Below are 23,472 nucleotides of genomic sequence, written 5' to 3' on the forward strand. Positions count from 1 at the left end.
GTCAGATATGTAGAGAAGCGGATTTTTATAAAATTGTGCAGTGGTCTCTTAATTTTTGCCAGAGCTGTGTGTCCCCTCAAATTTACTTCAAAAGTGTAGTGGTCTATAGACATACAAGTTTTGTAAATGTAACCGAAAAAAAAAAAAGAAAGATCGCTGCTAAGCTTTTAGCCCTTCTAACATCATAAAAAGTAATTAAAAAAAAATTATGATGTAAAGTAGGCTCAAAAGTAAATACTAACTATTGTGTGGACTGTTTTAAGGGCATAAAAACTCAAAGCTTGAAAATTGCATTTTTATTTTTTTTTATTTTTTTAAGTCTGACAATTTTAAGATCTTTTCAAATATAAATGCAAACTCCATCAACATAAATTTTGCGAAACAACATTTCAACCTTTCTGGGGAGATCTAAAACAAATTATCTAAATTACAAGGAAATGGAGGCTCATGTTACACGATTCTACCAAGTATGGGATGCATTAAACTAGAAAATGTGTTCAGTGCACGGTCACCCTGAACGATAACGGATTAGCGGGTTATACCGCCATTCAATATAGTGCAGACTATAAGAGCATTGTCGGGAGAGGGAACGTGTGTGGGGTTGGGGAGGAGTAAGAGTGACAAGATGTACCCCAAAAAAGCAACAAGGGGGCAGCAGAAATCTTTATTCGGTCACCATGTTGTACATGTGTGTGTCCATTTCCGGAAAGACCTTCCCGACCATGATGTCTATGTACGAATGGGTAACGGTAGAAAATCAACTTAAGAAATTGACTTGGCAACAATTGAAAGAAATTTCGTACATGCTTTCATTAGGTTTAGTCTTTTTATGTTTCATATTCAAATATTAATGTTAACATACAATACAAAGTCTAGATAAAGTTTCACAACTTCTGACTCTCCTGCGCTGTATGTGATAATCTGAATACATTAACAAACAAAGTTCATGGTGACAATTCAGCTTTACAGCATTAAAAGTAAATAAGGTTCCTCTGCTCCTCCCTGTATTGCTTTTTTCTACAAATTTCAGATTATTGTAGATAAATAAACTTTTGATGTTTTGCAGATCCAGATTAATTCTACTCAAAAGACAATATTATTGGCAGATAGGGCTCATGCATATGGCCTTATTCTCGATCAGAGTGCAGTCTGAGAAAACATCAGATCGCGCTTGGACAAATGTTTTATTAGGAGTACGTGCAGAAGTTAAATTTGATCCATGAACTGAGCTGCTTGAAAAAAAAAAATCACTATAAGCAGAGTTTGATCCAATCTTTGGAGTCAATGAGTCTGTGTATGCTAATGGGCTCCATTAGGATGATATCTGAGTGCAGTCTGATTTCCACAGCCTAACAGAATAGAGATATTTATTTGTCCATCTTCTCCTCTTCCGAGGCAATCGAATCACACTATGTTCACACTCTGATCAGAGTTTGGATTGCATAATCGCACTGATTCTCCCGGATGAGAGAATACATAGTTTTCTGCACCTGCCCTTAGTGTTATGTTTATTCTTTGGGAATAACCTGATACATTAATCTTTTTTTTTGGTGCATTCACAACATTTTTCGCATTCTAAATAAGAATATGGTTTACTAGTAATGTAAATTCTTTAATAAGTTTAAAATTTTGATTTCCTTGTAAAACATTTTTCACATACAGAACATCAAAATGGCATCTCTCTTGTGTGACTTTTTTGATGATTCAGAAGATCTGCTTGCTGAGTAAAACATTTCCCACATTCTGAACATAAAAACGGTTTCTCTTCCTTGTGAATTTTCTGATGTTTAACAAGATCTGATTTATATGTAAAGCACTTTGCACATTCTGGACATGAAAACGGCTTCTCTCCTGTGTGGCTTCGCTCATGTGTAAGAAGATTTGATTTATTCACAAAGCATTTTCCACATAGTGAACATGGAAATGGCTTCTCTCCTGTGTGACTTCGATGATGATCTTTAAGTTTGGTTTTTGTCATATAATATTTCCCACATTCGGAACATGAATACGGTTTCTCCCCAGTGTGACTTTTCTGATGTTTAACAAGACTTGATTTATCTGTAAAACATTTCTTGCATTCTGAACATGAATATGGTTTTTCTCCTGTGTGAATTCGCCGATGTTTTGCAAGATCTGATTGATGTGTAAAACATTTCCCACATTCTGAACATGAATACGGCTTCTCTCCTGTGTGACTTCTCTGATGTTTAACAAGACTTGATTTATCAATAAATGACTTCCCACATTCTGAACAGGAATATGGTTTCTCTCCTGTGTGACTTCGCTGATGTCTAACAAAATTTACTTTCCAGATAAAGCATTTCCCACATTCTGAACATGAAAAAGTCTCTCCAGTGTGAGTCTGTTGATGTTTAACAAGATATGATTTATCTGTAAAACATTTCCCACATTCTGAACATGAATATGGCTTCTCTCCTGTGTGACTTCTCTCGTGTGTAAGAAGATTTGATTTATTCTTAAAGCATTTTCCACATAGTGAACATGGAAACGGTTTCTCTCCTGTGTGACTTCGATGATGAACCCGAAGTTGGGTTTTTGTAATAAAACATTTCCCACACTGGGAACATAAAAATGGCTTTTCTCCAGTGTGAATTTTCTGATGTCTTGCAAGACCAGATGAATGTGTAAAGCATTTCCCACATTCTGAACATGAAAACGGCTTCTCTCCTGTGTGAATTCTCTGATGTTTAACTAAATCTGATTTACCTGTAAAGAATTTTCCACAGTCTGAACATATATACAGATTCTCACCTGTATGAATTCTCTGATGTTTAACACAATCTGGTTGACAAGTAAAACATTTTCCACATTCGGAACAAGAATACGGTTTCTCCCCTGTGTGACTTTTTTCATGTCTAATGAGACCTGATTTTACTGTAAAACACTTACCACATACTGAACATGAAAATGGTTTCTCCTTCGTGTGACTTCTTTCATGTCTAACAAGACTTGATTTATCCGTGAATGACTTCCCACATACTGAACATGAAAATGGCTTCTCTCCAGTGTGACTTTGCTGATGTCTAATAAAATCTATTTTCCAGGTATAAGACTTCCCACATTCTGAACATGAAAACGGCTTCTCACCTGTATGAGTTTTCTGATGTTTATCAAAATGTGATTTACGTAGAAAACATTTCCCACATTCTGAACATGAATATGATTTCTCTTTTGCATGATTTCTCTGATGTTTAACAAGACCTGATTTATCTATAAATGACTTGTCACATAGAGAACATGAAAATGGCTTCTCTCCTTTGTGAATCCTTTCATGCACAACAAGAATTGATTTACCTTTAAAAGTTTTCCCACATTGCAAACAGGAGTATGGTTTCTCCCCTGTGTGAATTCTTCTATGTGTATGAAGACTTGATCTTCTTTTAAAGTATTTTCCATACTGACCACATTGAAACTTGTTGCCCACTTTCTGATCTGGACTTGTGGCAACAATCTGAGATTGGTGAGGAGAAGATTCCTCATGATTAGTGGGTTTATGTGTTACATCTGTACTGTAGAGTCCTAGATTTACATCAGGGGTAATTAGATTTTCTTCTGAAGAGTGCTGCTTCATGTAGTCATCTTCTAGCTTATAATTTAGCAGGAAAATGATGTTTCCCTCAGAATTCCTAATGAGATTTTCTGTTAAAATTAAAGGGAGATTTTGTAGGTGTCTTTAACCAAAGTAGATGTAACATTGCTATAAAGCTGGACAAACAATGGTAGTTTTTGATGCAGTCAGAGTTACAATTTTTGACCCGGCATGAAGGAGAAGTACACACCATTCTTTTTTAATACAATCCTAACTTTAAAACTACCCAAAAAAACCTGCATGTGTGATTTTATCCCTATAAAACCTTGTTTAGCATATTACAATGTATCAATGACAAAGGTTAAGATTCTGATCTATATCCAGCAACACCTTCATTACATAAATCTATAAACAATAAAACTCAAGGAATTGAGAAGTGCTTCACGAGACAGACTCAAAGATGTTGAACTTATTGTCATTTTATTTTTCTCTACAATAAAAACAATTGCACAAATCAACATTATTCATGCATGTTTTTAGATTTCATTTCTTTGTTGTTTCTTTCTAATGTGACAAAATTTAGATGGGCCGATTTTTTTCTTAAATACTCTCCTTTTAAAAGCCATAGCACTATTATTTTTCTATTTGCTTGGCTGAAGATTTATTATTTAGCTTTTATCATTTTAGGAGGAAAAGGAAGAGAATATGCAAAAAAAATGTAATGCTACCAATGTTTCTTACACTTTTAATTATTTTACTGCTTACAGTATTGTTAGGTTTTTGGACTATAGTTTTTTTTAAAATGCTTTTTACCTTCACAAAAAGAGGTTTTATTTTCAGGATTGTTATAAGTAAATAATCCACTTTCCATTTTTTCTTTATATTTTATTTTTTATATATATTTATAATTTCACAATTTTTTTCTGTCCTACTAGAGGATTTAAAGGGAAGCCATCATCAGAAAATGATCTATTGTTTAAATACTTTTTTGTGTTAAATGTATTTTTAGCAATTGTTTTTTTCCCGTATCATAATTCTGTAGTGAAAGAAAAAGAAGAAATCTTGCATTTTTCACACTGACCACTGGGGCTTTTAAGACTGTAACTTCCTGTTGCTTCAGCAAACACTACACGTACATTAGCCACAATGGTCGGATCCTGACCCTATCTTTTATATATCTAAGGATAGTGTTATTGTTAAAGGAGTGACACTGTGACGTCACCTAAGTAATAGGTCATTTTACATACCTGTGGAAACAACGACTGGAACTTCCTCTCTCTCGACAGTCAGACATGATTGATCTCCCTTACTCCTCTCTTCTTCATCCTCCACATTAATATTTGTCAGGTCTTTCCCCTGATATATCAGATGTAACATTCAGTACAATACAGGAGACAGGTAGGAAAAAAGAAAAAAAAGGAAGAGATCAAGATAAGAAATCAACAAACTTCCCCCTGCTTTATACAGATGCGGTACAGGGCTCAGCGCCGTCTACCTCATGATCCTCCGGGATGTTGTGATTCTCCTCTGGACAGTCCAGGGAATACAGAGGACGGGGACATCTCTCTGGTGGATTTATTTCCACTAGTCCATCTGTATGGGACACACAGTGATGGAATAGGTTGTGTCATGTGGTGATGAGATGATAGGAGTAGTAGCAGATGACCACAGCTCAGACATGACAGTCTCCCCTCCTCACCCTGCTGACCGGCCCATATTGTGATCGCCTCTTGTGTTCCATGTATAACCTCAACCCTAATATCAATCAGATCTTCACCCTAAAAAGAAAAATGTAAGATGAGCTCAGGTCCCATCACTTCATGGTCAGATGTTGTGGAGGCTTCAGTGTCATCTACCTGATGATCCTCCGGGATGTTGTGATTCTCCTCTGGACAGTCCTGGGGATACAGACGACGGGGACATCTCTCTGGTGGATTTCTCCTCCTGGATCCATCTGTGGAGACACACAGTGATGGAATAGATGACCTTCCATATATCTATATACCCGACACAGTGATCGAATACTTGACCTGCCGTGTATATATCAGACACGGCTCTAAACACCATTAACTCCTTGTTTCTATGATAGGGTTCTCTCCTCCTGTGTCTGAAAAACCTCCAAAGGTGTCACAGAAAGCAGCACATTAATATAACTCAACTTTCTTTTTCCTGTGAGTTATTCCCTTCTTCTAAGAAGGTGCTGTTATGGCAAATATATATATATATATATATATATATATTCAGAACGATGCAAAAACGTCAGGTGTGGAAAAAAATGCAGAGTAAGAAGCTTTCAAAGAAGTGATCAATTAGTTTTAGCAATTAATAGAATGCAAAGTGAATGAAGAAAAGAGAAATGTAAATCCGACCAATATTTGTTGACCGCCCGTCGCCTTCATTACTTCTCGGTCACTTGTACGGTTGGAGATTTTGTAGGATTACAGTCAAGTGTACAAGTAACCAATTGTACCAGATAGATGATTATGATCATTATTTTCATATGAGGGTTGAAGCCCAGTCATTAACTGAAAGAGACACAGCTGTGTGGGAGGCTTAATGCTGAATGAAGCACAAACCACTGCTACAAAAGGTGAGGATGTGGAAGACAGTTTCAGGACATACCTCATGACGAAATTGAGCACCGAAAGAAGATGCACAGTAGTTATACAACATCAGCAAGGTCTCTCCCAGTTAAAGAATTCACAGCAGAGTTTCAAAATGTGTTTCTCAACACATTTTGAAGAAACATCAAAAAATATAAAACGGTAAGAACCGTAGACGCAGTGGTCAGCCAAGGGAACTTAGTGCAGCAGATGAAAGATACATAATGAAGATGACCAGCAGTGCCATCAGCTCAGAACTGGCAGCAACCAGTGGAACCAGCTACTACTGTAGTAGTCTGCCCAGAATTGGTCTTCATGGAAAAATTGTGACCAAAAGAGCAAATCCTTCCACACTGAGGCAAGGCTAAGCTAAACTATGCAAAAGAACATAGGAATCGGTGACGCGGGGGTTGGGCAAGGCAGAAAAATAACAGATCTCAGGAATGAGGTGTAAAATGTGAAATATTCAGATGTAACATAAGGTCTGGAGAGCAGCACTATAATAATGATATAAGAATGAGGGTCTGCAGGAACAGTGACGCACAGTGGAGGACTTGTCTGCGGCTCCATCTCAGCACATGGAGTTGTGGATTTGGTCAGGATTAGTGGTGTCCTCAACGCTGAGAAATCCAAGAGATACTTCTCCATCATGTGATCCCATCAGAGAGGCGTCTGATCGGCTCCAAATTTATTCTCATCAAAAATAACAGGCAGAAGTCCTGAGACTGCTAACACAGCCTCAGCGAATGCACTCAGGCAAACATTCACGGTGGACTACCAGATATAGTGGTGCTCAGCGTGAGGTAAGATAGTAGAAAACTGTGAGGAAAAAGCATGAAAAGCTAAGTAACAGCATCACTCACCACCGCTACGTAAAAAAGCAGCACTTCGTCATGGTCGTCACATGAGGAGTCAAAGAGGTGAGTAAGCTACAGCTGTTCCAAGTAAACTACTAAAAGCTGAAGAAGAGCAGTTCACGTGAAACAGCTGTCGCTTACTTACCTCTTCATGTCTCCTCTCCTCATGTGACCACCACAATACAATGCGGCCAAATTTATTCTGCAGCCGGGCAATGACCCCCAACATCCAGCCAATGTCATTAAGAATGAAGAGTCCTATCTGTGATCCCGTCTGTCTGGGATCACATGAAGAGACAGAAGGATCTGCACAAGCCTCTTACACAGAAGATCTGGAGTCAGGTCTCCAAGATGTTTGGAGCAACCTTGATGCCTTGTTCACCAGATACAGAGGCAACTAGGGAGATCACCAAAAACTGATTATGGAGGCAGTGTCAGTCACCAGAAAATGATGATGGAGGCAACGGACAGTCACAATGTACGGATGATGGAGGTGAAGGGCAGCCACCAGATACTGATGATGGATGCGATGGGCAGTGATCACATAGCGATGATGGAGGCGACGAGCGGTCATTGGATACGGATGACGGAGGCAACAGGGGGTCACCAGATATCGATGATGGAGGTGACGGGCGGTCATTGGATACGGATGACGGAGGCAACAGGGGGTCACCAGATATCGATGATGGAGGTGACGGGCGGTCTCGAGATACTGATGGAGGTGACGGGCAGTCTCCATATACTGATGGAGGTGACGGGCATTCTCCATATACTGATGGAGGTGACGGGCAGTCTCCAGATACTGATAATGGAGGCGACGAGCGGTGACCAGATCCTGATGGGATTTACATTTCTCTTTTGTTCACTCACTTTGCATTTTGTTCCTTGAATGTAAGGCTTTTCCAGCAGAACAGCTTCATCACAAACACAGATGTCCATAATCACCAGACCGCATACTACTGATAATGCCGCCCGATCCTAGAGAACAGATTTCCACATGATCGTGGTGCTGCGCATAGTCCCACATGGAAAATCTATCTCACAAATTTCTGTGACTGCTCCACTCATATCAGACCGACAAATGCTAAAGGGACCGTCATACAGCGAATGGAAACATTTCACATGAATGGCAAAATTAGGGCTCTGATTTATTATAAAAGATACATTTTAAGTGTTTCTACATCACATGAAACTGCACATCGGCCTGTGCCCACAGTAATGGGAAACAACACACTACTAACTTATAAGTCACATGTCTCACCTCGTGGTGTAAGAGGCCGGAGCTCCTCCATCATCACGTCCTGGTACCGATCCTGGTGTCCTTCTAGATACTCCCACTCCTCCATGGAGAGATAGACAGCGACGTCCTGACACCTTATAGGAACCTGACAACAACCACACCATCATCACCCAGAATCCTCCAGTGCTGCATAATGTCCCAGCAGTCACCTCTCCGCTCATCACCCAGAATCCTCCAGTGCCGTCCTGTATAATCTCCCAGCAGTCACCTCTCTGCTCATCACCCAAAATCCTCCAGTGCTGTATACTGTCCCAGCAGTCACCTCTCCGCTCATCACCCAGAATCCTCCAGTGCTGCATAATGTCCCAGCAGTCACCTCTCCGCTCATCACCCAGAATCCTCCAGTCCTGTATAATGTCCCAGCAGTCACCTCTCCGCTCATCACCCAGAATCCTCCAGTGCTGTCCTGTATAATGTCCCAGCAGTCACCTCTCTGCTCATAACCCAGAATCCTCCAGTGCTGTCCTGTATAATGTCCCAGCAGTCACCTCTCTGCTCATCACCCAGAATCCTTCAGTGCCGTCCAGTATAATGTCCCAGCAGTCACCTCTCCGCTCATCACCCAGAATCCTCCAGTGCTGTCCTGTATAATGTCCCAGCAGTCACCTCTCCGCTCATTACCCAGAATTCTCCAGTGCCATCCTGTATAATGTCCCAGCAGTCACCTCTCCGCTCATCACCCAGAATCCTCCAGTGCAGTCCTGTGTAATGTACCAGCACTCACCTCTCCGCTCATCACCCAGAATCCTCCAGTGCCGTCCTGTGTAATGTCCCAGCAGTCACCTCTCTGCCTATCACCCAGAATCCTCCAGTACTGTCCTGTATAAGGTCCCAGCAGTCACCTCTCCGCTCATCACCCAGAATCCTCCAGTGCAGTCCTGTATAATGTCCCAGCACTCACCTCTCCGCTCATCACCCAGAATCCTCCAGTGCCATCCTGTATAATGTCCCAGCAGTCACCTCTCCGCTCATCACCCAGAATCCTCCAGTGCCATCCTGTACAATGTCCCAGAAGTCACCTCTCCGGTCATCACCCAGAATCCTTCAGTGCCGTCCTGTATGTCCCAGCAGTCACCTCTCCGCTCATCACCCAGAATCCTCCAGTGCTGTCCTGTATAATGTAACAGCAGTCACCTCACCACTCATTACCCAGAATCCTTCAGTGCCATCCTGTATAATGTCCCAGCAGCCACCTCTCCGGTTATCGCCCAGAATCTTCCAGTGCCCTCCTATATAATGTCCCAGCAGTCACCTCTCCGCTCATCACCCAGAATCCTCCAGTGCCATCCTGTGTAATGTCCCAGCAGTCACCTCTTTGCTTATCACCCAGAATCCTCCAGTACTGTCCTGTATAATGTCCTCGCAGTCACCTCTCTCGTCATCACCCAGAATCCTCCAGTGCCGTCCTGTATAATGTCCCAGCAGTCACCTCTCCGCTCATCACCCAGAATCCTTCAGTGCCGTCCTGTATAATGTCCCAGCAGTCACCTCTCCGCTCATCACCCAGAATACTCCAGTGCTGTATAATGTCCCAGCAGTCACCTCTCCGCTCATCACCCAGAATCCTCCAGTCCTGTATAATGTCCCAGCAGTCACCTTTTCGCCCATCACCCAGAATCCTCCAGTCCTGTATAATGACCCAGCAGTCACCTCTCCGCTCATCACCCAGAATCCTCCAGTGCTGTATGAACCAGCAGTCACCTCTCCGCTCATCACCCAGAATCCTCCAGTGCTGTATAATGTCCCAGCAGTCACCTATCCGCTCATCACCCAGAATCCTCCAGTCCCGTCCTGTATAATGTCCCAGCAGTCACCTCTCCGGTCATCACCCAGAATCCTCCAGTGCCGTCCTGTACAATGTCCCAGAAGTCACCTCTCCGGTAATCACCCAGAATCCTTCAGTGCCGTCCTGTATGTCCCAGCAGTCACCTCTCCGCTCATCACCCAGAATCCTCCAGTGCTGTCCTGTATAATGTAACAGCAGTCACCTCACCACTCATTACCCAGAATCCTCCAGTGCCATCCTGTATAATGTCCCAGCAGTCACCTCTCCGCTCATCACCCAGAATCCTCCAGTGCCGTCCTGTATAATGTCCCAGCACTCACCTCTCCGCTCATCACCCAGAATCCTCCAGTGCCGTCCTGTATAATGTCCCAGCACTCACCTCTACGCTCATCACCTAGAATCCTCCAGTGCCTACCTGTGTAATGTCCCAGCAGTCACCTCTCCGCTCATCACCCAGAATCCTTCGGTGCTATCCTGTATAATGTCCCAGCAGCCTCCTCCCCGCTCATCACCCAGAATACTTCAGTGCCATCCTGTATAATGTCCCAGCAGTCACCTCTCCGCTCATCACCCAGAATCCTCCAGTGCTGTATAATGTCCCAGCAGTCACCTCTCCGCTCATCACCCAGAATCCTCCAGTCCTGTATAATGTCCCAGCAGTCACCTTTTCGCCCATCACCCAGAATCCTCCAGTCCTGTATAATGTCTCAGCTGTAACCTCTCCGCTCATCACCCAGAATCCTCCAGTGCTGTATAATGTCCCAGCAGTCACCTCTCCGCTCATCACCCAGAATCCTCCAGTGCTGTATAATGTCCCAGCAGTCACCTGTCCGCTCATCACCCAGAGACCTCCAGTCCCGTCCTGTTTAATGTCCCAGCAGTCACCTCTCCGCTCATCACCCAGAATCCTCCATTGCTGTATAATGTCCCAGCAGTCACCTCTCCAGTCATCACCCAGAATCCTCCAGTGCTGTATAATGTCCCAGCAGTCACCTCTCCGCTCAGCAGCTCAATCATCTTGTTGCTGAGCTCCAGGATCTTCTTGTTCCTCTCATGTAGCAGGGAGTGTGGGGGAGGCTCTGTGATGGGGCCCGGGCTCCGCCCTCCTGACTCCTGGAGATGGATGATGGGAGTCACACCGTCCCCCGGTGTCTTCCTCACTATTGTGTAATCCTGTGTATGGAGAGAGACACTTAGGGAGAAGAATTCCTTCCCGACTCCAGATCTGACAATCAGCAGAAATCCCGGGATCAATAACCGTCTCCAGTAATCTGGGGCCATAACCGAGAATATTATTCCCCTCCGGACAGACATCCCGGCCCCTCTACAGCTCTTATAGGGAATCCCCATGACAACTCCTCCGGGCAGAGAGCTCCACACAATCACTGCTCTTACAGGAAAGAATCCTTCTCTCTATTCTGGATTTCCTCCTCCCGATGTCGGACTTGTCACAGAACACAATAAAGCTGATAGAAATGTAGAGGAGTTACCTCTCCGCTCAGCAGGGAGACGATCTCCAGGGCCAAGTGGAATAATCTTCTGGTGGTCTCATCCCTGTCCTCGTCCATCCTCGGGGTCATTCAGGAGGAGGAGGGATGAGCACTGGATCAGCTGGAGGGATCTCGTCCTGCCGGCGTCTTCATGATGAAGGAGAAGATGGAAATCACAGGGGACGAGAGAACGTGAGATACAGAACCGCGGTCACTGAGCAGCGAGAGGATCAGGTTCTCCGAGCCGTCACCACATGGATTATAGGAGGATTCACAATACGGACATTTATGTCATAGTAAAAGGATAATGAATAATGGACAGATGCAGAACCCCTCCACGGGATAACCCATAACTACCTGACAGACGTGGGTAGCACCGCTAGGTGGTGAGGCTCGGCTGTGGGGAGACTCCTATAGTGAATGGACAGATGCGCACACATGCAGCAATCTCTCTACTCATTCTCTGCTCGGATGCACCAACTTGCTCACAAGGAGCGCTGAGGACTCTGTTCTCCACATAGGTGCGGGTCTAATAACTATACATATACGGTATTGACAAAGTTTAGGCATTTTTATTTAGTGTGGTGAACTCCATTAAAAATGAATAATAAAGACACCGCCAAAATTGTTCCTGCCATTGTGCTTTGCAATGTTCGGAAGATCCATACAAATGAAGGGAGAAGAATGCGCAAACACCTCTTGTTTCTAGAGGCAGGTGACATGGACAGTTCTGGAGATAGAGGAGGGCTCCGCAGACTTAGGTAATATCCTGTGCATATGGCATCAATGTCCTAGATTGGAAAAACCTTATAGAAACTTATGAGTGACCTGAATGTAGTCGACCTCTAGAGAGTTTACTAGTCGCTGGAAGACACTAAGTCACAACAGTTACTCCGCAATCATATTATCCTGCCATACCATCTGCCCATGGTCAGCTAACTTCTCCAGAGAAATTTCTGAATTTCCCATCATACTCGATTCTACAATGCTGAGGACACATGGAAGGACATAAAATGTACCCTTGGGGGAATCATTACAGAGCGTAGGTCTTGCCTTAAACAGTTGAGGTCGGAGAAGCCTTTGGGGAAGAGGGTAATTATCAAATTTATAGGGCATCAACAATAGAGCCCCTTCTGACACATCGGCAGGGGAAAGGTGAGAGATAAAATCCCAATCATTTTGGATCAGAAAATACAGAGAAAACCTGAAAAATGCTTTACTGAATAAGGAGGCAAAAGCAAAGCTGGCTCAGTCAGTAGAGTCACTCTTGGCCGACATCTTGGGTCATATATTCGGTCTCTCATTTTCTCCGCAAACATGAACATCCATGATTAACAACATCCTAATCAAAATCATGTCTCAAACACATTACAATAATAAAATTCACTAACTATCTAACAGAACCTCTGCATAAGAAATTGGTCTCCTCTTTAACCCCTTCAAGACCTTGCCCTTTTTCGTTTTTGCGCTTCTGTTTTTCGCTCCTCTTCTTCCCAGAGCCATAACTTTATTCTTTTTCCATCAATATAGCCATGTGAGGGCTTGTTTTTTGTGGGACGAGTTGTACCTTTGAACGACACCATTAGTTTTACCATATCATGTACTCAAAAATGGGAAAAAAATTCCAACTGCGGTAAAATTGCCAAAAAAAAGTGCAATTGCACAACGTTTTTTTGGATTTTTTTTGTACCATGTTCACCAAATGCTAAAACTGACCTGCCACTATGATTTCCCAAGTTATTACAAGTTCACAGACACCAAACATGTCTAGATTCTTTTTTATTTAAATGGTGAAAAAAAAAATCCAAAGTTTGTTCAGAAAGATTTAAAAAATGCGCCATTTTCCGATACCCGTAGCGTCTCCATTTATCGTGATCTCGAGTTGGGTGAGGGCTTATTTTTTTGCGTGCTGAGCTGACGGTTTTGAGGATACCATTTTGGTGCAGATACGATCTTTTGTATCTTTTTATGTGTATGTTTGATTTTTTATTATTATTTTATTTTGAATGCGGCTAAAGGGGGGTGATTTAATCCTTTATGGTTTTTTTTAAAGCAATTTTTTTTTTACTTTTGCCATAATTCAATAGCCTCCATGGGAGACTATAACCTGCCATAACCCGATCGGCTCTGGTACATAGAAGCGATGATCAGATCGCCTGTATGTAGCAGAATTGCTGACTTGCTATGAGCGCCGAACAACAGGCGGCGCTCAGAGCAATCCGGCAGTGACAAGCATAGAGGCCTCCAGGAGACCGCTGGTTGTCAAGGCAACCCATCGGTAACCCACAATCACATGACGGTGGTCACTGATGGGCGGATTTCTGGCCCGATGGTCAGAAGCACGCATTAAATGCTGCTGTCAGAGTTTGACAGTGGCATTTAATGGGTTAATCGGCATCTACCCGTGGCTGTTCCGGGCATGTCGGCTGTTGCGGGCACGTCGGCTGTTCAAAGCAACTGACATGTGCCAGGAAAGATGTGGGCTCACCGCCAGAACACACATCAAAGGGAGAAAAGTGACATGCGCAATAATGTCACAAAGGGGTTAAAGGTGGATTTCATATCTGAAGGACTGGATACTATTGTGAAAAACGAGTAAAGGAATCCATCGGTCATACATTTTGCAAAGTTCTTTTCTGAGGCTTTGGCCCCATATTGAGCAAGGTCTCTGAAGAACTTCCTTTCCCAGAGTCAAGCCAACTAAGCTCAAATATTAGTTTTGCCAAAACCTGTCAAAAACCCTTATTTTCCAGCAATGTTAGGCCCATCTCTCTCTCAAGTGCGAATTTAAAATTCTACTTTACAAAATTTATCTTAGGCCACATATTTCTGTAAAAAGTAACGCCGGGCATAATAGAATTACAATAATGTTTGCTCTTGTCACGATAATGTAAAAAATGTCATATTGTGAGTTTAGTTTCAGAAGGTTGCATGGCTTTTCCAGCAACGCTGCGGGCCATTCCGACCCCACTCTTCTCTCTCTTCCTGCTGCTTGTAAGTGTGTAATTCAAAACCCTCACTAGAATCACTGAAGTTCTGTGGCTTAGCTGCAAATATCATTCTCTGTGAAAACTACTCATTTCCTCCTCCCAACCAATACCAGCCAAAACTGGCATAGCCACTTCCAACTGAAGGCATTTCTTTGTTCTATTAATGTGATATATATGGGCACCGATACTGGCTAGAAATATAAGAATTATATATTCCGGATGTCCATCGATAGCTCTATCACTCACTGAAAGCGCTAGAACCTAAACGCAACGAGTGCAAATGCGGATTTCTCAGTAAGCGGTTTACATAATTACTCCGCGTTCACACTTAAAAGAATGCCCCTGACGTCAGGAACATCATGAGCATGGTGTCGTACTTATGCAAGGTTCACACAGCAAGTTATGCATAATAGCTAACATAGCTCTAAGTAAAGGTGAGGTGTCAGCCTCTAAGTGATGTCACCAGAGGGGGAGTGCCTGGGTTTTGGGCTAGAACAGTGTTCCCCAACTCCAGTCCTCAAGAGCCACCAACAGGTCATGTTTTCAAGATTTCCTTAGTATTGCCCAGGTGATAATTGCATCACCTTCACAGGCAATAATTTCATCACATGTGTAATGCTAAGGAAATCCTGAAAACATGACCTGTTGGTGGCTCTTGAGGACTGGAGTTGGGGAACACTGGGCTAGAATAACTTAGTGAGACAGCATTCTTTCAATGTCCTTGTGTCCGGGGTCCTGCTGCTATATAGATGTGATATGCATCTAGATGTGTGTATACTCCTCAGCCTACTGCCAGCCATGATATGAAATGATCAGAATGCTATGTAAGTGTTTTTTCAATTTGAATCCTTCTTTTATTTGTAATTGCATTGTACATATATTTGCTCTGCCCTCAGATATTATAAAGAAGACAAAGTACTGCAGTGCGCAGTGTCGGGCTGCTCTGACCTTTCCCGGCGTCTGCGCACTGCAGTACTTTGCTCTGCCCTCAACAGGGAGATAAAGTACATCTGCACCACAGCTGCAGCATGAAGAGAAGAAGAGGACATCATCCTATGAAGATGGGAGGCCTTGGACCGGACTGCAACTCCCATCGGACCAGAACAGAACCGGGACCACCCCTGGGTGAGTAAAATTTAACCTCTTTTTCTTACCTTTCAGGTTGCATCGGGGGCTTATCTACAGCATTCCAGAATGCTGTAGATAAGCCCCTGATGCTGGTGGGCTTAGCTTATCCTCCATTTTGGGGGTGACAGGTTCCCTTTAATACTTGGTAAACACTGCCTACCTTTTTATGCAGTAAAATATAAAATTACTAGCTTGTCTCTTCATGCTATAAACGAACTGTCGCGTCCTCTGAAGTGAATTACGCTACTGATTTGGGTTGGCTCTGGACCCGTTAATCCTTAGGAAATCGGCGCTGGTGGCAGCATACTTTGTTCTGTGCGCTTGGGAATCTCTGTAGCGACCGGCGACGTTGATAATTATTGTTCCCACCTGTGTGGGAGTAGTTATATCGCCCTCGCTACACGGTGCCCAATAGCCAGTACATAGCGGGCAGCCTTGCTGGTGACTAATTACCCTAGGCGCAGTATCTGATCTGACCTGAGGGAAAAGGGGGCGCCAGAGAGCTGCTAGTTCCAATCCGGAACTGGGAAGTGGGATATAGATAAATCCCCTTCAGAAGGAACCAGGGGCAACCAAACCACCCCGGTTCATGATAAATTGGTGTGAGTAGTGGGGATGATAAAAGTATCCTCCACGGGATCCCTGACATATAGGTGGGATCCGTGACATATTGCTGTCAACATGGTGGGATCCATGACAGCTCTTGATGAATCCTCCAAGTTCTGATATCCAGTGATGTCAAAAAAAGTTTTTGAGAAAGCTAGTTGGGGATTTCTCGAGGAGACAATGAGAAGTATAGGACTGGGCTCCAAACTCCTACCCAGGACCGTAGTCTAATGCAGCTCCCACTACGCCCTGGTATGGAGCAATGGTCTCTGGTTTGACACATTGTCGTCGTGTGGATGCGGAGATTTTTTACTATTGTTGATTCACAGATCCTACATTCCAGGCACCTTTTTGTTACATCACCCTTATAGCATATGGACTAACCATTCATACAGATGGTTATAATATCATCGTAACCACATACAGTGTAAGTCAGACCCGTGATCACAGGGATATAACTACAGTGGGTATGGAAAGTATTCAGACCCCTTTAAATTTTTCACTCTTTCATTGCAGCCATTTGGTAAATTCAAAAAAGTTCATTTTTTTTTCTCTTTAACCCCTTTCCGACATGCCCCGTACTAGTACGGCGCATGTCGGGTCCCCTGCTTTGATGTGGGCTCCGGCGGTGAGCCCACATTAAAGTCGCAACATGTCAGCTGTTTTGTACAGCTGACATGTGCGCACAATAGCGGCGGGTGAAATCGTGATTCACCCGCCGCTAATAACCTGTTAAATGCTGCTGTCAAACACTGACAGCGGCATTTAACCGGCGCTTCCGGACGCGCGGCCGGAAATGAGCGCATCGTCGACCCCTGTCACATGATCGGGGGTCGGCGATGCGTCAGGATGGTAACCATAGAGGTCCTTGAGACCTCTATGGTTACTGATGCTGGCCTGCTGTGAGCGCCCCCCTGTGGTCGGCGCTCACAGCACACCTGCATTTCAGCTACATAGCAGCGATCTGATGACCGCTGCTATGTAGCGGAGCCGATCAGGCTATGCCAGCTTCTAGCCTCCCATGGAGGCTATTGAAGAACGGCAAAAGTAAAAAAAAAAAAAGTTTTTAAAAATATGAAAAAAAAAATAAAAATATAAATATATGTATATGTATATATATATATAAATATATATATATATATATATATATATATATATATATATATATATATATGTATGTATATGTATATAAATAAAAGTTTAAATCACCCCCTTTCGCCCCATCCAAAATAAAACAATAATAAAAAAAAAAAATCAAACCTACAGATATTTGGTATCGCAGAGTTCAGAATTGTCCGATCAATTAAAAAAAAAAAAAAAAGAATTAACCCGATCGCTAAACGGCAGAGCGAGAAAAAAATTTGAAATGCCAGAATTACGTTTTTTTGGTCGCCGCGACATTGCATTAAAATGCAATAACAGGCGATCAAAAGAACGTATCGGCACAAAAGTGGTATCATTAAAAATGTCAGCTCGGTACCCAAAAAATAAGCCCTCACCTGACCCCAGATCACAAAAAAACGGAGACGCTACGGGTATCGGAAAATGGCGCATTTTTTTTTTTTTAGCAAAGTTTTGATTTTTTTTTCACCACATAGATAAAAAAAACCTACACATGTTAGGTGTCTATGAACTCGTAATGACCTGGAGAATCATAATAACAGGTCAGTTTTAGCATTTAGTGAAGCTAGCACTAAAGCCAAACAAAAAACAAGTGTGGGATTGCACTATTTTTGCAATTTCATCGCACTTGGAATTTTTTTCCCGTTTTTTACTACAAGACATGGTAAAACCAATGGTGTCGTTCAAAAGTACAACTAGTCCCGTGTTATGATCCTAGTGGCTGAGGATCACAAAACGGACTAGCTAAGTTTATGAACATAAACACGAGCTCTAGGGAGGAGGTAACTGAACTGACCGCAAACCTGAACCTAACCAACACACTAAAGATAGCCGGTGAACGTGCCTAAAATCCTGGACGTCTCGACGCAGCCTGAGAAACTATCTACTCCTGGAGGGAAAGTAAGACCTCACTTGCCTCAAGAGAAATCACCCCAAAGATATAGGAAGCCCCCAACAAATAATAACGGTGAAGTAAGGAGAAAAGACACACGTAGAAATGAAAACAGATTCAGCAAATGAGGCCCGCTAATACTAGATAGCAGAAGACAGATAGGGAACTGTGCGGTCAGTAAAAAACCCTATGCAAAATATCCACGCTGAGAATACAAGAACCCCCACACCAACTAACGGTGTGAGGGGAGTAACTCAGCCCCCTAGAGCTACCAGCAAGCAAGGAAATCACATATTAGCAAGCTGGACAAGAAACAAAAATAAACCAAGAAACATATGACCACTGATGGTCAAAAAATGAACAAAGCAAAACTTAGCTTCTCTTGAAGAGACTGATAACGTAGGATTGCAGGAGAGCTCCAAAATAGCACTGAAGACATTGACAGCAGGCATCAACTGAGAGTCCAAGCTTAAATAGGAAACCAGCTAACAGATAACGAGACAGCTGATGCCAGTCAAAAACATGCAGAAAGACAGCACTCAAACAGTACCACTTGTGACCAGAAATAGAGTTCACAACAGTCCCGCAAAAAATAAGCCCTTATATGACCATATTGACAGAAAAATAAAAAAAAGTTATGGCTCTGGGAAGGAGGGGATCGAAAAACGAAAACACAAAAACTAAAAAGGGCCGCGGTGGGAAGGGGTTAATGTACACTTTGCACCCCATCTTGACTGAAAACAAAAAACAGAAATGAAGAAATTTTTGCATATTTATTAAAAAAGAAAAACTGAAATATCCCATGGTCATAAATATTCAGACCCTTTGCTTAGACACTTATATTTAAGTCAAAACCTGTCCATTTTCTTGTGATCCTCCTTGAGATGGTTCTACTCCTTCATTGCAGTCCAGTAGTGATGAGCGAGTATACTCGTTGCTCGGGTGATCTCCGAGTATTTGTTAGTGTTCGGAAATTTAGTTTTTGTTGATTCAGCTGCATGATTTACAGCTTCTAGCCAGCCTGAGTACATGTGGGGGTTGCCTGGTTGCTAGGGAATCCCACATGTAATCAAGCTGTTTAACCGTCATAAATCATGCAGCTGCGGCTAGGAAAATGAAATCTCCGAGCACTAACAAATACTCGGAGACCACCCGAGCAACGAGTACACTCGCTCATCACTACAGTCCAGCTGTGTATAATTAAACGGATAGGACTTGATTGCAGTAGGGAGATGGGAGAAAGTTCCACAAAGTCAACTATTACTGCAGACCTCCACCAGTCTGGCCTTTGTGGCAGAGTGGCCCAACGGAAGCCTCTCCTCAGTGCAAGACATATGAAAGCCCGCATAGAGTATACTAAAAAAGGTCTCTCAGTCTATGAGAAATAAGATTCTATGGTCTAATAAGAAGAAGATAGACCTTTTTGGTGATAATTCTAAGCGGTATGTGTGGAGAAAACCAGGAACTGCTTATCACCTGCCCAATATAATCCCAACAGTGAGACATGGTGGTGGCAGCATCATGCTATGGGGGTGGTTTTCAGCTGCAGGGACAGGAGAACTGGTTGCCATTGAAGGAAATATGAATGCGGACAAGTACAGAGATAGCCTGGATGAAAACCTCTTTCAGAGTGCTCTGGACCTCGGACTTGGCCAAAGGTTCACCTTCCAACAAGACAATGACCCCAAGCACACAGGTAAAATAACAAAGGAGTGTCTTCAGAACAACTCTGTGACCATTCTTGACTGGCCCAGCCAGAGCTCTGACCTAAACCCTATTATGCATCTCTGGAGACCTGAAAATGGCTGTCCACCAACATTCACCATCCAACCTGATGGAACTGGAGGGGATCTGCAAGGAAGAATGGCCGAGGATCCCCAAATCCAGGGGTCCTGTAACTAAGGCTCCGATCACATCTACAGACGTCACCGACCACGACCGATAGATCCTGTAACTAAGGCTCCGATCACATCTACAAGACGTCACCGACCACGACCGATGGATCCTGTAGATAAGGCTCCGATCACATCTACAAGACATCACCGACCACGACCGATAGATCCTGTAACTAAGGCTCCGATCACATCTACAAGACGTCACCGACCAAGACCGATGGATCCTGTAACTAAGGCTCCGATCACATCTACAAGACGTCACCGACCACGACCGATGGATCCTGTAACTAAGGCTCCGATCACATCTACAAGACATCATCGACAACGACCGATGGATCCTGTAACTAAGGCTCCGATCACATCTACAAGACGTCACCGACCAAGACCGATGGATCCTGTAACTAAGGCTCCGATCACATCTACAAGACGTCACCGACCACGACCGATGGATCCTGTAACTAAGGCTCCGATCACATCTACAAGACATCATCGACCACGACCGATGGATCCTGTAACTAAGGCTCCGATCACCTCTACAAGATGTCACCGACCACGACCGATGGCTCCTGTAACTAAGGACCGATCACCTCTACAAGATGTCACCGACCACGACCGATGGATCCTGATACTAAAACTGTAAAAATACAAATTCGGTCCTATAAAAATATATTTCAGTCTATGATAGTGCCCTATTTAGGGACATCTATCCTATCTGCCACTGATGCTAAACAGTTAGGATAATTTAATCAAACCTAATAATGGCTGTGGTCCATGAGTCGGCATGAAGTTATCAGGGTAAGTAGTACATTCACTGAGCTATAGGGACTCACAAGCTGTAAAATAGCTCATAGCCTCTCTAGGGGCTATAGGATAATGCACAATACCTGAAATAGGGGGATTTAATACGTAGTTGTTCATTCCTATAATTGTCTATTAATGACATCTCTGATAACCCCTGGCACAATCGTCAGCAGAGGACGGTCACCGTGGTAACTACACCGCCAGCAGAGGACGGTCACCGTGGTAATTACACCCCCAGCGGGGCCGTGAGATGAGGAGCAGACGCTGCACATCCCCCATACAATGCTGCCCGTCCCCAACACTGAGGAGCCGCAGTCACATGGAGCAGGAGCCTCCACAGGAACAGCTCTGATCTCACCCCACACTCTCCTCTCACAGATTTACCACAAGCACCAAAACTCCACCAAACCCTCCTGTAATCTCACCGGAATGGCGGGAAATCTGCTGCTGGCTGACACCAGAGAACACGAGCTGCACACAACCAGGACGGAGCTGCTGCACTGAGAGCTGAAGGACCTGTGGTGACGTCACCGTCATGTGATCAGGAGGCGGGGCTCAGGACGGAAGTGGTGAAGGACCTGTGGTGACGTCACCGTCATGTGATCAGGGGGTGGAGCTCTGGACGGAAGTGGTGAAGGACCTGTGGTGATGTCACCGTCATGTGATCAGGGGGCGGGGCTCAGGACGGAAGTGGTGAAGGCCCTGTGGTGATGTCACGGTCATGTGACCAGTAGTCATCAGCCATCCTTGTAGCCAGCCGTGTGGTAACAGCCCCTCTGTTCGGAGTCTCAGGGGTAACGTTTCTCCTTATGGACAGTGACACCGAGAGTGTCTCAGTTCGCAGACTCGGTGTTTTGGGCTGTTGGCCCTCGTCAGTGTGAAGCATGAGAACTGATTTGGCGAGGTGAGAGGCTCTGGACTGGGATCTGTGAACTGAGACACTGATTTGGCTTTTATCCTAAGTCCTATTACAAGACTCGTTACAGGGTTGATTGTGACTTGTAGGATCGCTACTTCCCACAGGTGGCGCTATAGAGGTAAGTCCTCTTTTTCTCTGAAGAGGCAATTTGCATCTTACATCTGTCAGGACACATTTTCCTCTCTCGGTCTGTGATGTTTTTCAGCTGGAGAGAAATGTTCGGATTATAAGGGTATGTGCACACGTCAGGATTTTGTCAGGATTTTGTCAGGATTTTTCCTCAGGTTTTGTAGCCAAAACCAGGAGTGGGTGATAAATGCAGAAGTGGTGCATATGTTTCTATTATACTTTTCCTCTAATTGTTCCACTCCTGGTTTTGGCTACAAAACCTGAGGAAAAATCCTGACAAAATCCTGACGTGTGCACATACCCTAAGGCAAGAAATCCCATTTATTAAACCTGACAGGGCACACCTGTGAAGTGAAGACCATTCCCGGTGACTACCTCTTGAAGCTCAGCAAGAGAATGCCAAGAGTGTGCAAAGCAGTCATCAAAGCAAAAGGTGGCTACTGTGAAGAACCTAGAATATAAGACATAATTTCAGTTGTTTCACACTTTTTTGCTAAGTATATAATTCCACATGTATTAATTCATAGTTTTGATGCCTTCAGTGTGAATGTACAATTCTCATAGTCATGAAAATACAGAAAAATCTTTAAATGAGAAGTTGTGTCCAAACCTTTGGTCTGTACTGTACATCATCATCCATCAGTCATCCATCATCATCCTCATCCATCATCATAATCTTCATACATCACCATCCTCATACATCATTATCCTCATCCATCATCATCATCCATCATCATCTATCATACATCAGTCACCCATCATCATCCTCATCCATCATCACCCATCCTCATCCACCATCAGTCATCCATCATCAGTCACCCATCATCTTCATCCATCATCATCCTCATCCATCATCTTCATCCATTCTCAAACATCATCATCCAGTCATCATCATCATCCTCATTATCTTCCATCATCTTTATCCATCATCTTCATCCATCATCATCCTCATCCATCCGTCATCCATCATGATCTTCCATCATCCTCATCCATCAGTCATCCATCATCATCTTCCTCCATCATCATCATCACTTCTCCCCCACCCTGATCACATGATGGTGACAACACTGATCCTTCTGGTCTCGCAGTGCAGCAGAGGGCAGATCCCATTTTTTGTTTCGTTCTCGCTCTTTATTTTAAAAAAAATCATTTTCATTGGAATTTTCCTAAAACATATTAACAATCCCGAGTGTAGAAGATAACGACGGCCGCACACAGACCGGGCCAGGAAGAACCACTCTCCCGAATCTCGCTGGTATTATAATAAAACCTTCTTCATCTTCCCCCTGAGCAGGTGAGCGAGCTGCCATTCTACACAGAAACCCACTGATTTCACCCCCCCTTTCTTTTAGTGTAAGGGTCCCAGGTTGTTTTTGGGGTCCTCTAGTATACACCAGGCTGTAG

General features: G+C 43.6%; 1 protein-coding gene across 1 annotated transcript in view; it reads right to left on the minus strand.

Moving 5' to 3' along the window:
- Nucleotides 1-267: 267 nt before the first annotated feature.
- Nucleotides 268-23,472, minus strand: part of LOC143793582 (uncharacterized) — an 83,567-nt gene continuing 60,362 nt past the window's right edge. Inside the window, 2 exon segments of the mRNA XM_077280658.1 lie at nucleotides 268-2,895; nucleotides 3,316-3,416. Of these exon segments, the coding sequence (XP_077136773.1) occupies nucleotides 1,667-2,895; nucleotides 3,316-3,416 (1,330 nt within the window). The 3' untranslated portion in view covers nucleotides 268-1,666.

This window comes from Ranitomeya variabilis, chromosome 1, assembly GCF_051348905.1.
Source record: "Ranitomeya variabilis isolate aRanVar5 chromosome 1, aRanVar5.hap1, whole genome shotgun sequence".
Lineage (NCBI taxonomy): Eukaryota > Metazoa > Chordata > Amphibia > Anura > Dendrobatidae > Ranitomeya > Ranitomeya variabilis.